At 45.2% G+C, this 17,713-nt stretch overlaps 1 protein-coding gene across 7 annotated transcripts in view; it reads right to left on the bottom strand.

The window, feature by feature from the left end:
• The window catches only part of Uaca (uveal autoantigen with coiled-coil domains and ankyrin repeats), an 87,226-nt gene that overhangs the window by 28,620 nt on the left and 40,893 nt on the right, over positions 1 to 17,713 (bottom strand). For 5 of the 7 annotated variants that reach the window (XM_017313609.1, NM_028283.3, NM_001357407.1 and 2 more), the window contains 6 exons: positions 10,839 to 10,972; positions 5,731 to 5,819; positions 3,126 to 3,190; positions 2,310 to 2,367; positions 1,612 to 1,682; positions 1,405 to 1,511 (listed from right to left, as the gene is read on the bottom strand). In XM_017313609.1, the coding sequence (XP_017169098.1) occupies positions 1,405 to 1,511; positions 1,612 to 1,682; positions 2,310 to 2,367; positions 3,126 to 3,190; positions 5,731 to 5,819; positions 10,839 to 10,972 (524 nt within the window). Of the gene's footprint in view, positions 1 to 1,404; positions 1,512 to 1,611; positions 1,683 to 2,309; positions 2,368 to 3,125; positions 3,191 to 5,730; positions 5,820 to 10,838; positions 10,973 to 13,655; positions 14,225 to 17,713 lie in introns of those variants that run through there. The other 2 variants (XM_030244634.1, XM_006511482.4) reach the window with 2 other exon arrangements.

Here is a 17,713-nt window from a genome sequence, read left to right as displayed (position 1 = left end):
ATGCCTAAGCAGATGAGTTTGGACTGTATATAAAAACTAGCTGAGCATGCGCCTGAGAGTCAGCCAGCAAGCAGAGCTCCTCTGTGGTGTCTGCTTCAAGTTCTTGCTTGAGTCTTTGGCCTGGGTTCCCTCAATAGTGCTCTGTAAACTAAAATAAACCCATCCCTTCCTCTCCTAAGCTGCTTTTGGTCAGAGTGTTCTAACCCAGCCGCAGGAAGAAAACCAGAACAAGCATTTAAGGCACAGAGTGAACTCGGGCCTGGAGGCAGCATTACTGAGCGCTGGCAGCCTAAGGGGAATCCCCAAGGAAAACCCAAAATGGTTCCACTGTCAAACTCCAGGATACCTAAGAGCTACTTTGATCTCAAGATATACTCTCATGTAAAGAAACAAACTGTAGATATTTTCTAAAGTGTCTTTAAGTGTGCCTATAACATTAAAAACCCTTAGAAAGTTTTAAATAGCCAGGGTAGGATTCCTGTTTTCTTAGGTTTCTGACCCAAATATGGGCCCTAGAGTAGTGAGAATTTTGGTTTCTTTTAAAAGGCAGTTATGGGGGCTGGTGAGATGGCTCAACGGGTAAGAGCACTAACTGATCTTCCGAAGTTCCTGAGTTCAAATCCCAGCAACCACATGGTGGCTCACAACCCCTGTGATGAGATCTGATGCCCTCTTCTGGTGCGTCTGAACACAACTGCAGTGTACTTATGTATAATAATAGATAAATAAATCTTTGGGCCGGAGTGAGCAGGGACTGAGTGAGCGGGGCTGACCAGAGTGAGCAGGGCTGACCAGAGTGAGCAGAGGTCCTAAAAATTCAATTCCCAACAACCACATGAAGGCTCACAACCATCTGTACAGCTATAGTGTACTCACATAAAATAAATAAATCTTTAAAATAAAAAAATAAAAAGGCAGTTATGTTATGTTTTTGTTTTCATCCTAGGTGTGGGATATGGGGCTGCTTCAGATTGTCCACAGCAGCTGACTCTGACTTGTGTCCTGCTCTGACAGGGTCGTGATTCTGCCAGGTGCATATAGTTGATGTTTGGAATTCTGGGGACTCTTGAGAGGGCACAGAAATGCGGCTGCTCCCCCTGCTACCACTGCACCATTGCTGTTTGCTGGTTGGCAATCTCCTGATGATAAAGACTGGACTTACCCCCAAGGAACTCCATGACCCTAATCAGCAGAAAGTATTTGAATAACATCAACCCCCCTTCCCTCCTACCTAGTGTTGGGAGGTCGGAGGGATAGAGTGGGGAAGGATGGTAGGGAAGGGAGCCCAATACAAGTCCAGTGACACCCAGCATTCCTTGGAAGAGAGCTAGGTGGGAGGACCATGTCCTAGCAACAGCGTCACAGACCTGCAGCTGCTACAAGGAACCACCACAAAAGATTCACCTGTTTTGTTTGTCTCTGGAATTGACATCTGCCCCTCTGTCTATCAGCAACTGACAAATTGTCGGCCTGCACATCTGAGTCGCCAGAACAAGTGGTGTCCGCCCGTCCTAAGCGACAAGAAAGACAAACGGACATGAAGGCAGGAGTCTTCCAGGAAGCGAGTGTCACGACATGTCAGTTGAAAGGAGAGGAAACAACCCGACTTACTATATCTTTGGCATTCACGGAGGCCCCGTGGTCACAGAGCAGCTGGATGCTGGAAGGACAGTCTGCCATGGCTTGGAGACACAAAGGGACAGTGACAGTGAACACCTGCTGACAGGGGCAGCCTAAATACTACACTCCACAAGCTGCCCAACTCCACACCCTTCTCCCTCAGCCTAGCACAGAAGAGGAGCTCGGCAGAACTGCACAATTATTCATTCACTTTGCACTCCTGGCCAACAGGAATCCGCGTTCTTCCTCCTTACCTCTTACCTAGCTACCAAACTGGCCGGCCTGTAAATAGTCACTGAATAAATCTTTTCTTTCAAGGCTTAAGTTCTACTTTACTTTTAATTATGTGGGCACGTGTGTAGGGTGGGGAAACGGTGTGCACATGCATGCAGTCCCCATGGAGGCCAGACGAGGCCATCAGATCCCCTGGAGCTGTTTGTTAGCCACCTAACATAGGTGTAAGGAATTGAACTCGGGTCCTCTGGATGAACAGCAAGCTCTCTCAATTGCTGAGACATCTCACCCACCCCTGAATGAATCTTCTTCGGCTGCAATTAGTAAATTTCAATTTTAAGCATACAAATTTGTTGCTATTTTTTATCCACCATTTAATACTAAACCCTTAAAATTACTTTCAGGGATTCGATGTATTCAGAAACCATCCTGTCCGGGAGGGAGTCTCGGCTCACCTGCATCATGAAGGGCAGTTCTTCCTTGAAGGTCCACATGCTCAGTGGGACAGTTGTACTGTTGAGACAGAGCGACGGGGTGATGTGGGAAGGCTTTGTTTTAAAATTCAAGATCCACATTCGAGTGAACAGCTGTTATTTAATCTTAAAATATTCCACTTATCAAAGAAAGTAAAGACGCTCAGACAATACACTAAATATTTTGACGTGAAACAAATATAATAATGCCACATAACTGTGAACCGAACAGTATTCACCCAGCAGGAAACATATGCCCCTTACAATAGCCGGGAGTACTGAAAAGATGGTATTGTTCGGGCTTCTTTTTTTTTTCTTCCCAGCAAGAGGTAAAATGAATCCGAGAACAAACCAGTTCTAAGATCAACACAGGCTGCACACATCGGCCAGAGGCTTCATGCAGCCAAGTGGCTAGCACGAGCCCGTGGCTGCTGGATAAAAACTCATGACACTGCCCTCATGCTGTGAGAGTCATCTGTATGGAGACACAAACACATGAGCCCGTGCTCTCCCCTGTCTCACGCCTGCTCTAGGCCGCAGACAGCTCTGGCCCCCAGCTCACATCAACAGGAAGGTCAAGCCTTCATTGTTTATTTTTAATACACTGAGTTATGTGATTCACTTCCCTCGAATTCTTGTTCCTTATTGTTCACATTCCTTCACAAAGGATGGAAAAATTACCACGTAAGTGAATAGTTCGGGTTAGCCTGCCACTCTTTGATCTCAGATTCTAAAGACACCAAGAGCTCACTCAGGCTTTAGGGTCTCGCTTGGAAGCAAGTGTCCCGCCATGCCTACCTGTAGAAGTTTCTGCAGGCACAACGCGTGTCCGTACTTAGCTGCCAGGTGAAGCGCATTCCTCCCTACAAAAGCAAACATTTCAAGTCTGTGTGAAGGATTAGTTTCTTCATACAGGAGTCTTCATAGAAATACAACATTTTTTGCCCAACTGGTTGACAGTATATATAATCTATAAACAGGCTTTCAGTTTCTAAGATGTTTGACATCTTAGTAATGCAACACACACACACACACACACACACACACACACACACACATACACACACATACACACACACACACACACACACACGCACATACACACACACACACACACACACACACACACACACACACCTCTAAAGGCAGCTAAAAACCGAATCCTGCAAGTCCCTAATGGGTTGGAGGTCTGTCTGTCTTCATGTGCCTCCAAAGCTTCAGCACAGGGGCAGTGCCTGAGACACAGTAGTTACACAGTGGCACAGGGACGGACAGGAAGGAAAGGGTAGGCTCTGAAGATGGCTCAGGAGTTAAGAGCACTGGCTACTCTTGCAGAGGTCTTGGGTTCAGTTCCCAGTACCCACATGGTGACTCCATCTGTAACTCCAGTCCCAGGGGATCTGACACCCTGTTATGGCCTCAGCAGGATGTACAGCCACACAAGCAGGCAAAAAACACCAATCTACATACAATAGAAAATAAATATATATATTTTTAAGACAAGAAAGATGGTATAGAAAAAGAAAAGAAACACTTAGGTTTCACCTAACATTTCTGGTTAGAACTCTCTCTCTCTCTCTCTCTCTCTCTCTCTCTCTCTCTCTCTCTCTCACACACACACACACTTGTGCGCATATGCACTAACTTATTTGTGGGTAGCCATGTGCCACAGCAAGTGTCTTAGGACAGCTACATGAGTCAGTTCTCTTCATCCTCCATGTGGGTCCCTGTGGGGATAAAACTCAGGCCATCCAGCTTGGGGGGGTGGTGGCAAGCGCCTCTGTCCACTGAGCCATCCTGTTGTTCCCCTGCAACTATATGTCCTTACACATACATCTCACTTAGATAGTGAAAGGCATAAGGGTTTCATGGGCAATGCCAACATCCAACCTGTCACGCCCTTTAGCTCTTTCACAAATATCTTAATGTGCAGCTTGCTTTCACAAGCACATTGGCTAGAAAAGAGACACACAGGCTTTCAACACGCATAGGGTTTAATGTGAGTTTAAGTAGGCTGTACAATTCCCCAGGTCTGATGAGCCAGGTTCTAATGCCAACCACAGAGAGTGTAGGACCAGACACAGCACAGCCAACTGCACCCACGCTCCCTCTTGTCTGTGAAACATGATGGTGGCACACTTCAGTTCCCGAGCTGCAGGCATAGCTCAGAGGGCTGGCAAGAGGGCTCAGGGGGCAGAGGCGGTCACTTCCTGCCTGGTGACCCAAGTTCTCTCCTCAGGATCCACATGGTAGATAGGAGGAGAGAAGCAATTTCTGCTTTTGTACTCCAACCTCCACGTGTATGCTGGGGCATGTGAGTGTGAACTTGCACACATCCATCCACGCAAGCAATAAATAAAAATATTTATCCAAGTTCATCAACATCTACAGCTCTCACTGAAGGAAGAACAACAGCTGTGTCCAAACACTTGCATATTTACCTTGAATGTGCAAACTCAGCAGTGAGATTTAAAGAGACAGACAGGGGCAAGCAAGAGATGAGGAGAAAAATAAGATTCCAACTGTCTAAATAACTTGTGATCCAGCCAGGCAAACCCAGTCCAGGCTCCCTAGGGGCACTGGACTCTTGTGGAGCCTGGGGCAAGTGAATGAGTGAGTGAGCGCTCACTCGTCCTACCCTTGTTGGCTGAGGTGCAGAGAAGTGATGTGAATTAACATGACTGAAGACTGTAAGGTGCTCAGCAGCTCTGAAAAGCAGCCACCCAGATGCTATAGAATGTCACCTGTCACTATCCCTACCACCACCACGGAAGCAGTTATGTCTCCAGCACATAAGACATCTAACCGAGTGTCAAATGCCCTCGTCACAGAGAGGACATGGCACAGGATGTGAATGTAAATGAAACAGTCCCTTAAAGTCTCTAAAGCCGGCACTGCGGCACCTACATCCCCTGCACTTGACCTCTCTCATGGCGATACTCGGGAGTCAATGTTTTCTCAGCTCAGCAGCTCAGGGTCCAAGACACTGGCTCAGTGGCACAAGAGCGCTTGCTGCTCTTGCAGAGGGCCTGGGTTCCGTTCCCAGTACCTACATCAGCCAGCTCGCAGCCAGCTCCAGGGGATTTTACAGCCACTTATGGCCTCTACAGTGACTGCACTCACATGGTGCACATACATATAGCCAGACATGCAATGCATACACATAAAATAAATCTAAAAGTCAATGGTAAGGAAATAAATAACCTAAAGCAGAAACTGTTATTTCACTTTTCAAGTCTGTCTGATTTCGAATGTGAGGAATACCTGAGGGTATAACTGCTGGAGTGTTTGCCCCGTGTATGAAAGACCCAAGCTTTAGAAAGGCAGAAGGAGGCAGAGAGGGAGAGAAGAAGAGAGGGAAGGGGGAGAGGGGGAGGGAGGGTTATTAATGGAGGAGGTGTACCTGCACTGTCCCTGGTTGCAACATCAATGCCATGCGTAAGGATGGCATTCAGACACTCCAGATTCCCTTTGGATGCCACGACGTGGAAGCTGAATGAAAGAGAACACCCGTTACGCCATGGAAACTAACAAAGGTAGGTTAAATGTTCATGAGCTAGAGATGGCTCAGTGGTTAAGAGCACTGGTTACTCTTCCAGAGGACCTAGGTTCAATTCCGAGCACCCATATGGCAGCTCTCAACTATCTGTAACTCTAGTCCCGGGGGATCCAACACCTTCTTCTGGCCTCCTTGGGCTCAAGGTATGCATGTGCACAGATACATATGCAGGCAAAACATGCACTCACATTTTAAAAAGTGTTCTACCAACATCATCCCTTATTAACATACACATGTGCACACACACACAGTGTTACAAAAGCTTTGCTTTGTTAGAACACCTTTATAAATAGAGTATTTTTAGTTACCAGATCTGAAATTCTTAAAAAATCTGATTCATAAACTAGCCAGGACACTCTAGAAGTATCTTCTTAATATGAAACACTTTAATATTCTACAGCTTTGATGAGAGAAAAGGTCATTATATAATATCATTAGCCCTGTAATTTATTATTTTGCTATCAAGCCCCCTGGTGCTTCTTAGAATTAAATTAATGTACACTGGAATTTTTCCTCTTGCCTTTTTTTTTTTTAGCATGTGTATATCCCTGTGGGGTGTGTGTGTTTGTGTGTGTGTGTTTGAGGGTGTGTGTGTATGTGTGTGTATTTGAGGGTGTGTGTGTGTGTGTGTGTGTGTGTGTGTGTGTGTGTGTGTGTGTATATGTGTGTTTGAGGGTGTGTGAATGCACATGGAAGCCCGAGGCTGACACTGGGAGTCTTCCTTCATCGGGCTCTGTCTTACTCAGGGAGGCAGGGTCTCGAAATTGCACCTGCCCAGCCAGCCTGCCCAGGGCCCACCAGTCTCCACTCTCTGAGCTCAGGAGTTGACAGGCTGACTCCTCCCTGCACCCCACCTCTCCATGAGCTCAGGGATAAGAACTCTGGTCTTTGTGTTTGGGTGGCAAGCATTCACCCACTAAGCCACTTTCTAACCACACTGGAACATTTCTAAATGTTATTTTGTTTGATTTGAAATGTACTGAAACTACTCCAGAACGTTATAGAAGAGGGTTAAGACCACAGCAGAATAGACTTTCTCTCTTTGGAATTACCAAGCTAAGCTATCCCATGCTTTCTCTCTCCCACAGTGACTATTGTCAGCACTTAATTCTGCCTCTTCTACCCATGTGACTGACATCTCACACAAGCAGACCCCATTGATGAAGGCCCCTAACAAGGTAGTCAAGCCTGCTTAAGACGCTAACTTTGGGGCTGGAGAGAGGGACCCACAGTTAAGGGTACTTGCTCCTCTTCCAGATAACTCCTAACACCCTCGTCAGTTGGCTTACCACAACCCAAAACTCTGCACCAGAGGACCTGCCCCTTCTGTTTTCCATTGGCTCATATACATGTGTGCACACATACACATAAAATAAAACCTTTTATTAATAAACTGGCACTGACAAGAACTTATCCAAATCCAAACTTGTGAGGAGATGGGCATTGTGGGTAAAAGGCATTGAGTCCAAGGTGACAGAGGAAGGAGATCCTGGACAAGAGGACAGCCTCTGAAGATGTCAGGAGGAGGGCGAGAAAGTGCAGACCCACGCTGGGATCACCCTCAGCAGGAGGCTCCTTCCCTGGCCAGAGCAGAGGAGCTCAGTTTCCCACTGTTGAAGCCTTATTCTCCTGGCACCTCATCCCTGCCTTCACCAGTCTCCGTAGAATTAACATGTTTATGCCATATAAGTCCAATATTGATTTCTTCTGTGGCTTGTGGGTTTCTTCCCACTCAACTGCAAACTCAATAATAAAAACAGAGTTTACTGTCTGTTTTACTTTTTGTTATACTCTCAGTCACAAGTGTGACGCCACACTCTCAAATGTCTGAACAAGTAAAGACAAAAGGCAAAATGCGGAATAGCTTGCAAATTCATTCTCAGATAGCAGGTCATTATGAGACTCTAATAATACTAAGACAGGTGACATGCAACCAGAGAATGAGCCCCTCCCTAGGACAGCAGGGCTGAGGACAGCTCAAAGCACTCAAGAGAGCTGTTCTTAACAGATAAACCCATTCTCCATTTTAATAGGACAAACACATTTGGGCCACAGGCATCATTAGGTCTCCTGAGACAATCACGCCCCACAACACACTGTGTGGCCCTTAGAGGTGGAGTCCTCCTCCCTACTAAGGTCTAAGACCGTGGAAATGCCAGTTTGGGATCATTTGTTTGCACTCCTCAGCTCACAAATTTACAAAGACTATGGTCTTCATAACAGCTCACCATGACACTGACCATGCACACGAGAGCAGGATCCCCAGCTAATTCCCAAGCACTGCCCACGCTGCAGAACTATAAATAGCAGGCATGCTTCAGGAAGAATCATGTCAGTCATAGAAACATGGGCACAGAGCTGTACGTGACATAGGAGAAAGCTTTACAGAAACACTCTGCAACCAAGAGAACCTCTTCTTTTTAAATACATGTAGTATATGTGTATGGGGGGTGTCTTTCTATGACTGTGTGTCTTTGTGTGTGTGTATGTCTGTGTGTGTCTGTGTATGTATGTATGTATATATATATATATATATATATATATATATGTTTGTATTATATGTCTGTGTGTTTTTCTGTGTCTGTGTCTGTGTGTGTGTGTGTGTGTGTGTGTGCCTGTGTGTTTGAGGATGTCTGGAAGCCAGAGAGAGTTGGATCCACTGGAGTGGAGTTACAGGATTGTGTGCCTGCACTGGATATTCTTGATCAATAACACAGGTTTCTACCATTACCACCATCCCTAGTATCTTTCTGGAACCACAATAGGTTCAAGAAGTACTTGTTGCTTCATAAAAGAATTTCAAAACCTTGGGACTAGAGAGATGGTTCTGTGGTTAAGAACACTTGGCTACTCTTAGAGAAGGCATGGGTCCAATTCCCAGTACATATACACAGTGGCTCACAACAGTCTATATCTTCAGTCCCAGAGGATCCAATCCATTTTTCTGGCCTCTGTGGGCTCCTGAATGCCCACATACATATACTTGGGTATGTACACACACGTATATATACATAAAATAAATAAAATATTTTCAAAAGTAAAAGTAAAAAAATGAAAACAAAAAATTTTCAAAATGAAATTGTCTTTAAATTTTTCAAAATTAAGCCTGGCAGTGGTGTTGCACACCTTTAATCCCAGAACTTGGGAAGCAGAGGCAGGTGGATCTCCTCTGTGAGCTTGAGACCAGCCTAGCTCCAGAGCAAGTCCCAGGACAGCCAGGGCTACAAAGAGAAATCCTGTCTTGAAAAATATAACAAAACACATTCAAAATTAAAAATAAAAAAACACTTCAAATTAAAATTGTTTTGCCACTAGAGATAATATAGAAGATACATCTGTAACACATTAAAGTTAGCTAAATCCAAAGTGCTTTCATTAAGAAAGAATATATAGCTAACCATATAAATAAAAAGGGAAACATCCTCCCCTGTGCGTCCCACGTAGACGGCTACTTCCTACAAAGAAACCCTGGAAGTCTTAACAGGACCCAGGTGTTCACCAAATGACACTGATTCTGTGGGGCTCGGTTAATAAAGATAATCGCACACATGAACTTTTGGCCAACAGACACCAGACACTCAAGCAAACGCCCATTCCAAACACCGAAAGTACAAGAACTGTGGGCACACGCACAGAGGGCTTTGCCACCCTTAGCGTTGGGGAAAGACTAGACAGAAGGGACTACAACTCATTTGTAGAAATTACATTTTACCATCTGTGCTATAAGCCACATCAAACAGCTTAAGATTTGTCAAAAAAAAATAGGAGGAAGACATAAAAATTAACTTATTTTTAAGGTAAAAAGGAATTCTACTTGACTGGGCCTGATGGTGCACACCTTTTGATCCCGGCACTTAGGAGGCAGAGGCAGGTGGATCTCCATGGGTTTGAAGTCAGTCTGGTCTATATCTTGGTGAAGTTAGGTAAGGCTACATGGAGATATCCTGTCTCAATGAAAGCAAACAAAGAAACAGACAACTAGAAAGCTGCTGGACAAAACTGAAAGACTGTGAAGCCAACAGTTTCAAGGTTTATTGCTGTTAAAACCTGAATTTGTAGTCTCACTTTGCTCGACTGAAACATTACACATTCCAAAGTCATAATCTACATCAAACATTAGTGATTAGATTCCTAATATTCACTTCTATATTTAGCAGCTCACTTCCAACCACACAATTTTGAAGGAAAAAAAAATCCCCTGCAAGGCTAAGACAGGGAGTTTAGGAAATGGGACTTTTCACCTCTGGTGCTGGGAGGGCTCCTGGCTACAGTTGCCAGGGCTGTAATTAGAGTCTTAACAGAATCAAGATCTACCCTTTAACCCTACTGCCTCTTAGCCTCAACCAGAAAGGAAACGGTGGAGATCTGGGTCGGGTGGGGAAGGGACATTGGCTCAGAGGCACAGAGTAATCCGGGAGTCCGTTCACACAAACGCAGTGAGGGTGGGCTCTCTAATTGTGTCTCCCTAAGGCACACCAGGTCTCCAGCTCCTCTCTGTTCTGCTCAGTTTTGCTGAAACAAAAATGATCTAAATAAATGAAAAACTCCAACTGGGGCTTGGAGGAAAGGGCAGTGCCCTTTACTGAATGCTCCCAAGGTGGGAAGCTGGAGCCACATCCCAGCTCCAGGCCTCCTGAGGTCAGAACAAGCTAATTACGTTCTCAAGACTTCTCTCTGCGTCTTTCGCTTGGCTGCCTCAAAGATAAAATACGATAAGGACTGAGGAAAAGTTTGTCAATGAGAATACCCCAAATAGCACAGGCTGGGCTTTGCCTAAGCAGCTGGACACAGGAAAGAATTAAATGGAGGACAACTGTTAGTTTGTCTAAAATAGTTCAAAGTAAACAGTTCTGTGTCAGACCTTTAAAGTCACAAGAGGGATAGCCACAATTCGCAGATGGCATTTGGACCCCAGGGCTCTACCCAGACCTCAGTGACCAGGGGATACTCACGCCGATCTGCCTTCCACATCTAGCTTGCCGGGATGGACGCCCTTTTTGGCAAGGATGGAGGACACTTTCTCCACATCCCCTCTTTCAGCAGCCTTCATCAACCGGTCATCGTACTTATTCCACTCCGCTGATTGCTACAGGAGGAGGAGAAGGGAAACAGCATAGCGCGTTAGTCAGCTCCCTTACGAAGGAGAGGAGACAGCAGGCCCTGGAGGGTGCATCACTCAGTTCCCAGCTGTACCCCAAATGCCTCTCTCTCTGCTATCCTCACTTGGCCAGAACAGCAGATTATTTATTTATGTATGTATTTAGTTACTTACTAACTTATTGGAGATGGGGTTTCTCTATGTAGCCCTGGGTGACCTGGAACCAGGCCGGCCTTAAACTCACAGGGATCCATCTGCTTCTGCCTCCTTAGCGCTGGGATTAAAGGCATAGAAACCCTTTCCCAAGTCATGACTCATGAGAAGTCTATTTACCTTAAACTTAAAAGAAAAATGTATGTTTTCCATGTTTGATATCCTGTTAGCATCTTTGGGGCAAAGAAACGCAATTAATAATTACTGAATCCCCCGCCCCACTCCTCAAGCTACCCAGAAAACTACAATTATGAGATACTCGTGACCAAAGAGAGGAGTCACACTCCTGGCATCAAATGGTGGAGCTGGGTCTTGGCTCCGACGGGTCCCTGTCCCGCTATGGCTCACACTTTCACAGTTGTCTCCAGTTACTATCTCCAGCACCCCTAGGTGCAGTTAGTGGAACTCTGTGCACTGTAGCACACTATAATGACTCCTATTTCAAAGGTGTTAGAAATACAGATGTACACATACAATATTCCATAGAATAAGGAATGAATCATACCTGTACACTAGGATAAAAAGAAACTAAAAGACTCTAAAGTATTGCCCTTTTGTTTGTTTATTGCTAATGCTGTTTAAGAGACAGGATCTTCCTATAGATCCCAGACTGCCCCAAACTGAGGCCATTCTCCTGTCTCAGTCTCCCAAGGCATGCACCACCATTGTCAGAAGATTTTTTTTTCTATTTTTGCAAAAACTCAGTGTATATAAACTTAAAAGGAAGGCGAAGGTCATTTCAAAAACAGGAGGAAGTAGCACACAGATATATTTTAGTCACATCAAGGTTATGTTGGCTTTGATCCGAGAGCATACCGTGAGGCCAATAACTTGGGTCTTTTCTTAGTGCGTAGATGTATCAGAACATGGGATGAAACTATAAACATATGGGCTGGAGAAATGGCTCTGTGGTTAAGAGCACTGGCTGCTCTTCAGACGACCTGGGTTCAATTCCCAGCACCCACATGGCAGCTCACAACTGTCTAGTCCTAGGGGATCCAACACCTTCACATGGACATACATGTAGGCAAAACACCAATGTACATAAAATAAAAAATAAATTACTAAAAAAAGAAAATATAAACATCTATGTTTACATATATGTGAACATCTATAAGCATAGGTATGGTTTAACATTTAGAGAGGAGACCAAGGAAAAGTTCATTATTGGGTGATAGAACACACGTTTTTAAGCACATAAGATTTAATCTTACAAAGTATCACATTGGGGCTGCCAAGATGGTTCAGACACTAAAGGTACTTGCCACCAAGTCTGACAACCTGAGTTCAGTCCCCACGCCCCACATGGTAGAAGGAGAGGCCTGACTCCCACAAATTGGCCTCTGATCTCCGGTCACAAGCAATGCTATGTGCACACTCTTGTACATCCACACATAAAGTTTTTTAAACTGTAATACAATAGTACATTAATTCACTGCTAAGTCCCGTGCTAAACCAGTGCTACTTCTGTAACTCTATAAGATGCAAGCATTTTCACGTAGTTGGCAAAGTCAATTAACCCTTTGCCCACAAAACCCTCTAGATGTTTAAAAAGAAAAAACAAAAAACAAAACAAAAAAAAAAAACCCCACCACTTCCAAAATCTTCATAGTAAATCCTAGCAAGTGACTCATGAAACACTTGAAAGAGAAAAACTTGAACATGAAGACGTTTTTAACTCACTCCTGAGATTTATTTTCATGGACCCTGGTTTGAGCATCCATAGACTTCAGAAACGGAAGACTGAGGTTAAATTTAGTAATCAGCCCATCTTCCTCTAACTTCCTAAGTCCAAACAGCCAACATGTGAGCAATGTCGACCTCCTGACTCAAAACCTAACGTAGAGTTTACGCCTCACCTCTTTCACTTTAGAGCAAAGCAACCTAGCGCATGGCCTGGCTCGGGAGTAGCAGTGGATTTAGAGGGAAGAGATGTTGCGCTGTCAGATGCCAGGAGGGTTAGGTCACGCTCACCACACAAATACCTGCCCTAACTGATTAGTTTATCCTCAGACTTACAACAGCCCTGATCCCCAAAGAAACTTGCTGGGCAGCAAAAAAGCTCTGCACAGCTCACAAAGCTCTACAAACCCCACAGGAAGCCTTTCAAAAGAGGAGGCAGAGGAGGAGGAGGAGGAGGAGGAGAAGCAGGAGGAGGAAGAGGAGGACAGGTCAATATGATTAAAGTCTCATGTGAGCGAGTAATTCTACATCCAACATCATTAAGCACCATTTCCAGTTCTGGTCCAAAGTCAGTTAACAGCACTACCGCCAAGTTACTAACATTCTATTCTGTGCTTTTCAAGTCCAGAAAAACAAAAGCTCTTTTCAGCTGTTGTTAATACTGTGGGCAAGCAGAAGGGAAACGGTCAGCACAGAAATTGTCATTTAAAAAACAGGACACTTGAAAAGCACTCGAGAAGCCTGTGTACAGATCTTTGTTCCACAAGATACCTACTGAGTGGTTAGAAGCACAAGGCAGCCAACAGTTCATCATAGCCAGCCTCCTGATCCGTGCTGCCACCGTGAACGACCCTGCATTAAGTTACAAATCTCTGCAGCTCACAAAGCCGATCTGCAGATGCCTAGCAAGGGACTCGGCCCCTCACGTGCTGGGCTGCACGTAGCTTGGATCCCCAGGCTTAATTTCTTCATCTTTTGGCTCCTTCTCCACCTTCGTAAGGCTGTGAAGGTCTCCTCTTTGCTGCCGAGCACGGGATGCAGAGCTGCCCAAGTCAGGTATGTAACTCCTCCTCCTCTTTCTTACTTTCTTGTGAGCGGCCGGCTTCCAAAGTCTTCCCCTTTCAGGGACCCCATTGGAAGACACCCCACATCCTGCTTCATCCACGCTGCAGTCCAGACACTGCTGTGCACAAGACTGGCCACCTCCGAAGTGACCGGTAAACAGTGTGTGGCCTGCATCACATTAGGGCAGTTCTATTTTCGATTCCATAGAACCTGACAGCTGGGTGAAAGAAAGGGGCTGAGAACTCGTTGTCAATGCATGCCTTCCCTCTGAGTAACTAAACTCAGGGCTCCTGGGGAAATGACTCAAGCACATTGTGAAACACGCTGACCACGTCAATACAGTCAGTGTGAGTGTGTGACAAGAAGACCAGGGGGTGGGAGGCGGACAGACAAATCTGGTTATTCAACAAAACAGTATTTAAAGCCAGTTTCAATCTTAGGGCCATCTATCATAGAGTTACACTAGCCTGAACAAACAGGATATAAAATTCTATTTAAAGCAAATGTGTCATGCTTTCATTTAAGGAAATGCACACGCACACACATACACGCACACCCCACCTTGAATGTTAGTACCCCCGGCTGGCTAGCTCTGCCTACAACCAGGTTTCAGCTTACAACTGCTGCCAGTCTGTCTCCTCACATGTCAAACAAGAAGGGACAAGGGCACTGCCAAGCATGGTGATGGAGACTGTGCCACAATTTTTAATTTAAAACTTTAAATTTAACACTTGGCACCCTGCATTTCCAAGCTTAGCGCCCTGCCTGTGAGAATGAGCAAGTACTGTTTTGGTAGAAAGTAAGATGATCTGGATTCGTGGAGAAGAACAAAACACGGTAAAATAAACTGACTAGAGCTAACAGAAGAAAAGCCAGCCCAAAGCCGAGCTTCGGTGTAGACACAACTAGGTGGGGAGGGGAAGAGACAACCCTTCCATGTGTTCTACAACATCAAGATTCTCCACATTACCTAGGCTGCTCCCTCTTCCAGCTCAGGGTGTTTAATTTTGGTGTGTGTGTGTGTGTGTGTGTGTGTGTATCTATATGTGTATCTCAGTGTGTCTGTGTGACTCAGTGTGTATCTGTGGGACTCAGAGTGTGTGTATCTCTGTGTGTACATATGTGTGTCTATGTGTTTACTGTGTTCTACATACCACAGCAGCATGAGAATAACTTACAGATCCTCTAAAACACATATTCAGGAAAACTGTTTCCTGGGAATGTGACACGTTCCAAGCCATGCTTGGAGGAAGGAGGTGACTGTCCCACCAGAAATCACACTGCCTATTGAAAATGCTGCATGAACTCCAACAAGGAACCAGTTCCCTCCAGTTGCAATACAAGCCAGGAGGCCCATATTCTAATTATAAAGCACATATAGACACACGCCTTGTTGAATTCTTTCGGAAACAATGAGGTATTTTCCTCCCAGACCGCATGAGATACCAAGGGGTCACTTGGCCCCAGAGACTCCACCCAGCCTAGTCTCTCTTCTTCAGGGGAGATCCGGGCTGGAACTCAGACCTTGGCCTTTTGGGTAACAGAGCAAGCACATTCTTTCTAGAAATAGCCAGCAAAGGCAGAGAAAATAAAAAAGGAGGGGAACCTGGAAGGACTCTCCAGAATCACACAAGGGCCTCTCAATTCAGGAGACAGGCTACGTGTACCCCTGCAGATGGCTGCCTCAGATGCCACCATCCAGCCCTAAGCACACCCACCGCCACGGTGGCTTCCTAAGGACCAGAGTACAGCCCTGACTCTGCTGCCTGCAGACCTGGAAGGCTATTCCCTAGCTTCCACTTGGGTCACTCTCAAAATGTCCTGTCCTCAGAGGTCTCCTCAACCCCTATGCCTGAGCATGCTGCCCACCACTCCCCGCTACGCACCCCTCTAACTGGTACACGGGATCCTTCTTCAAACTGCAGTCACCTCTGTCCTTACACTAATTCCACCCATCCCTCTATGATCCCTCCAATGATTACACACAACAGAGGTCTCAGTTCTCTGTCTCGAAGCCATGAAACTGACTTTTAAATAGGTAATCTGGTAGCCACTGGGTTCTTACTCGGGGTGGGAAGAATTCCAGTCTCCAAGTCCTCTCTCTCCCACACTCCCTGTTCACTAGGTAGGATCTCTACTGCCCTGGAAAGTGGCAGGAAGCTGTGGGTGGCTCAGCTAGTTGCGAGTGGGTCCACACACCTCCCAGTCAAAAAAACCATTCTTCTGGTCCTCTCCTCCTGAGCCATGCACCTTGGGTCTGCCTTTCTGGTCTGCAGACAGCAGACATCTCTGGGCCTCTCAGAAACCTATTAGCTGTGGCTTAAGAAGGAGCTTTAGGGAGAGACAAACAAGAGCTCACACCTGCTGTGTACACCAGGGGAGCAGACAGGGACAGAAAAGCCACCTGCAAAAAGTTAAAGATTGGATGCATTTGAAAAGCTGGTGGCTGGGGCTGGCAGATGATAACCTCCAACGTGGAAGGATCAGCCAGTTACAAGTGCTCCTGGCCAGGGACACTAATACAAGAAAATTCAAGAAAGAAGTATTAAAAAATATTTTTTTAAGTGTTTCTTCCTGCTTTCCTATGTCAACTTCATCTCAGGGGTAGCCAACTCATTGACAGAATTTTTCTGTTTTGGTTTGTTCTTTTCTTTTAAGACAGGGTCTGATATCACCCAGGCTAGCCTGGAACTTTATATAGTCCAGGATGGTGTTACTATACTTCTGACTCCTGCCTCCACCTCCCTAATACTGGGAGCATAGGTGTGTGCTGCCATGCTCAATCTGTAGGGTTCTGAGAGTCTAACTCAGGGCTCCCTGAATCCTAGACAAACACTGCCAACTGAGCCCTTAAGTGTCTCTATATGGGTACCTGGGACAGAAAGGCACTTTACTTTTTGATCTTTACTCAGTCAATGTCTCTGGACCAGGCTCCTTACGACTGCTGACATCACAGAAAAGTAGTCACCCACACTTACATCTTCTGATGGCTGAGCTTACCACCACCTTTGACTTAGTCTAAGCAAAAAATTAAAAATAGAAATCTCTTCAAACCTTTAGAAATAGTAATTTACAAACAATACGGGGGGGGGGGGAAGAGAAATATAATAAGCCACAAATGCATCCTGGGATGTTGCAGTCTTGATTTTTTACAGATGGCTTCTTTTCTGCCTTCTTTGCTTTTGCTTTTGCTTTGTAGTTGAAGGACCTGAAGCTCAGGTATAAACTGCTCCCTTGGTCCACACAGAAATAAAAGAGAATTTTTTTTAAAAAAGAAGAAAATGAAAGATCTAGCTAGGGCAAATCATGGTTTCTTAAAAAACACTTGCAGCCCAAGAAAGGGCTGAAGAGAGGCTCAGTGGTTAAGAGCACTTGTTGCTCTGGCAGACCATCTAGAAGTGTAGCTCCAGTCCTAGGTGGTCTGCCGCCCTCTTCTGGGCTTCATGGGCACTGTATACATGTGGTGCACATACATGTATACAGGCAAAAACTCATGCACATAAAATAAAGGTAAAAAAAGACACAGCAAGAAAGGAAGATGGCAATGGATAGGTTAAAAGGGACACTGGACTCTTAACAGCTGAGCACACACAAGCAGCGAACGTTGGTCCCTGAGCAAACAAATTTTTTAGGAGTGTGACTACAGTCTAGCTAGATAAGGACATGAAACAATTATTAAAATGGAGGGTGTTGGTGTGAAAATGTTGGTGTATATATTTCAGCTCTATTTTTAAAAATTACACGTTATATCATGTTCAGATACAATAA

This window comes from Mus musculus, chromosome 9 (genome assembly GCF_000001635.26).
Source record: "Mus musculus strain C57BL/6J chromosome 9, GRCm38.p6 C57BL/6J".
Lineage (NCBI taxonomy): Eukaryota > Metazoa > Chordata > Mammalia > Rodentia > Muridae > Mus > Mus musculus.
This window is presented reverse-complemented; position numbering and strand designations above follow the sequence as displayed.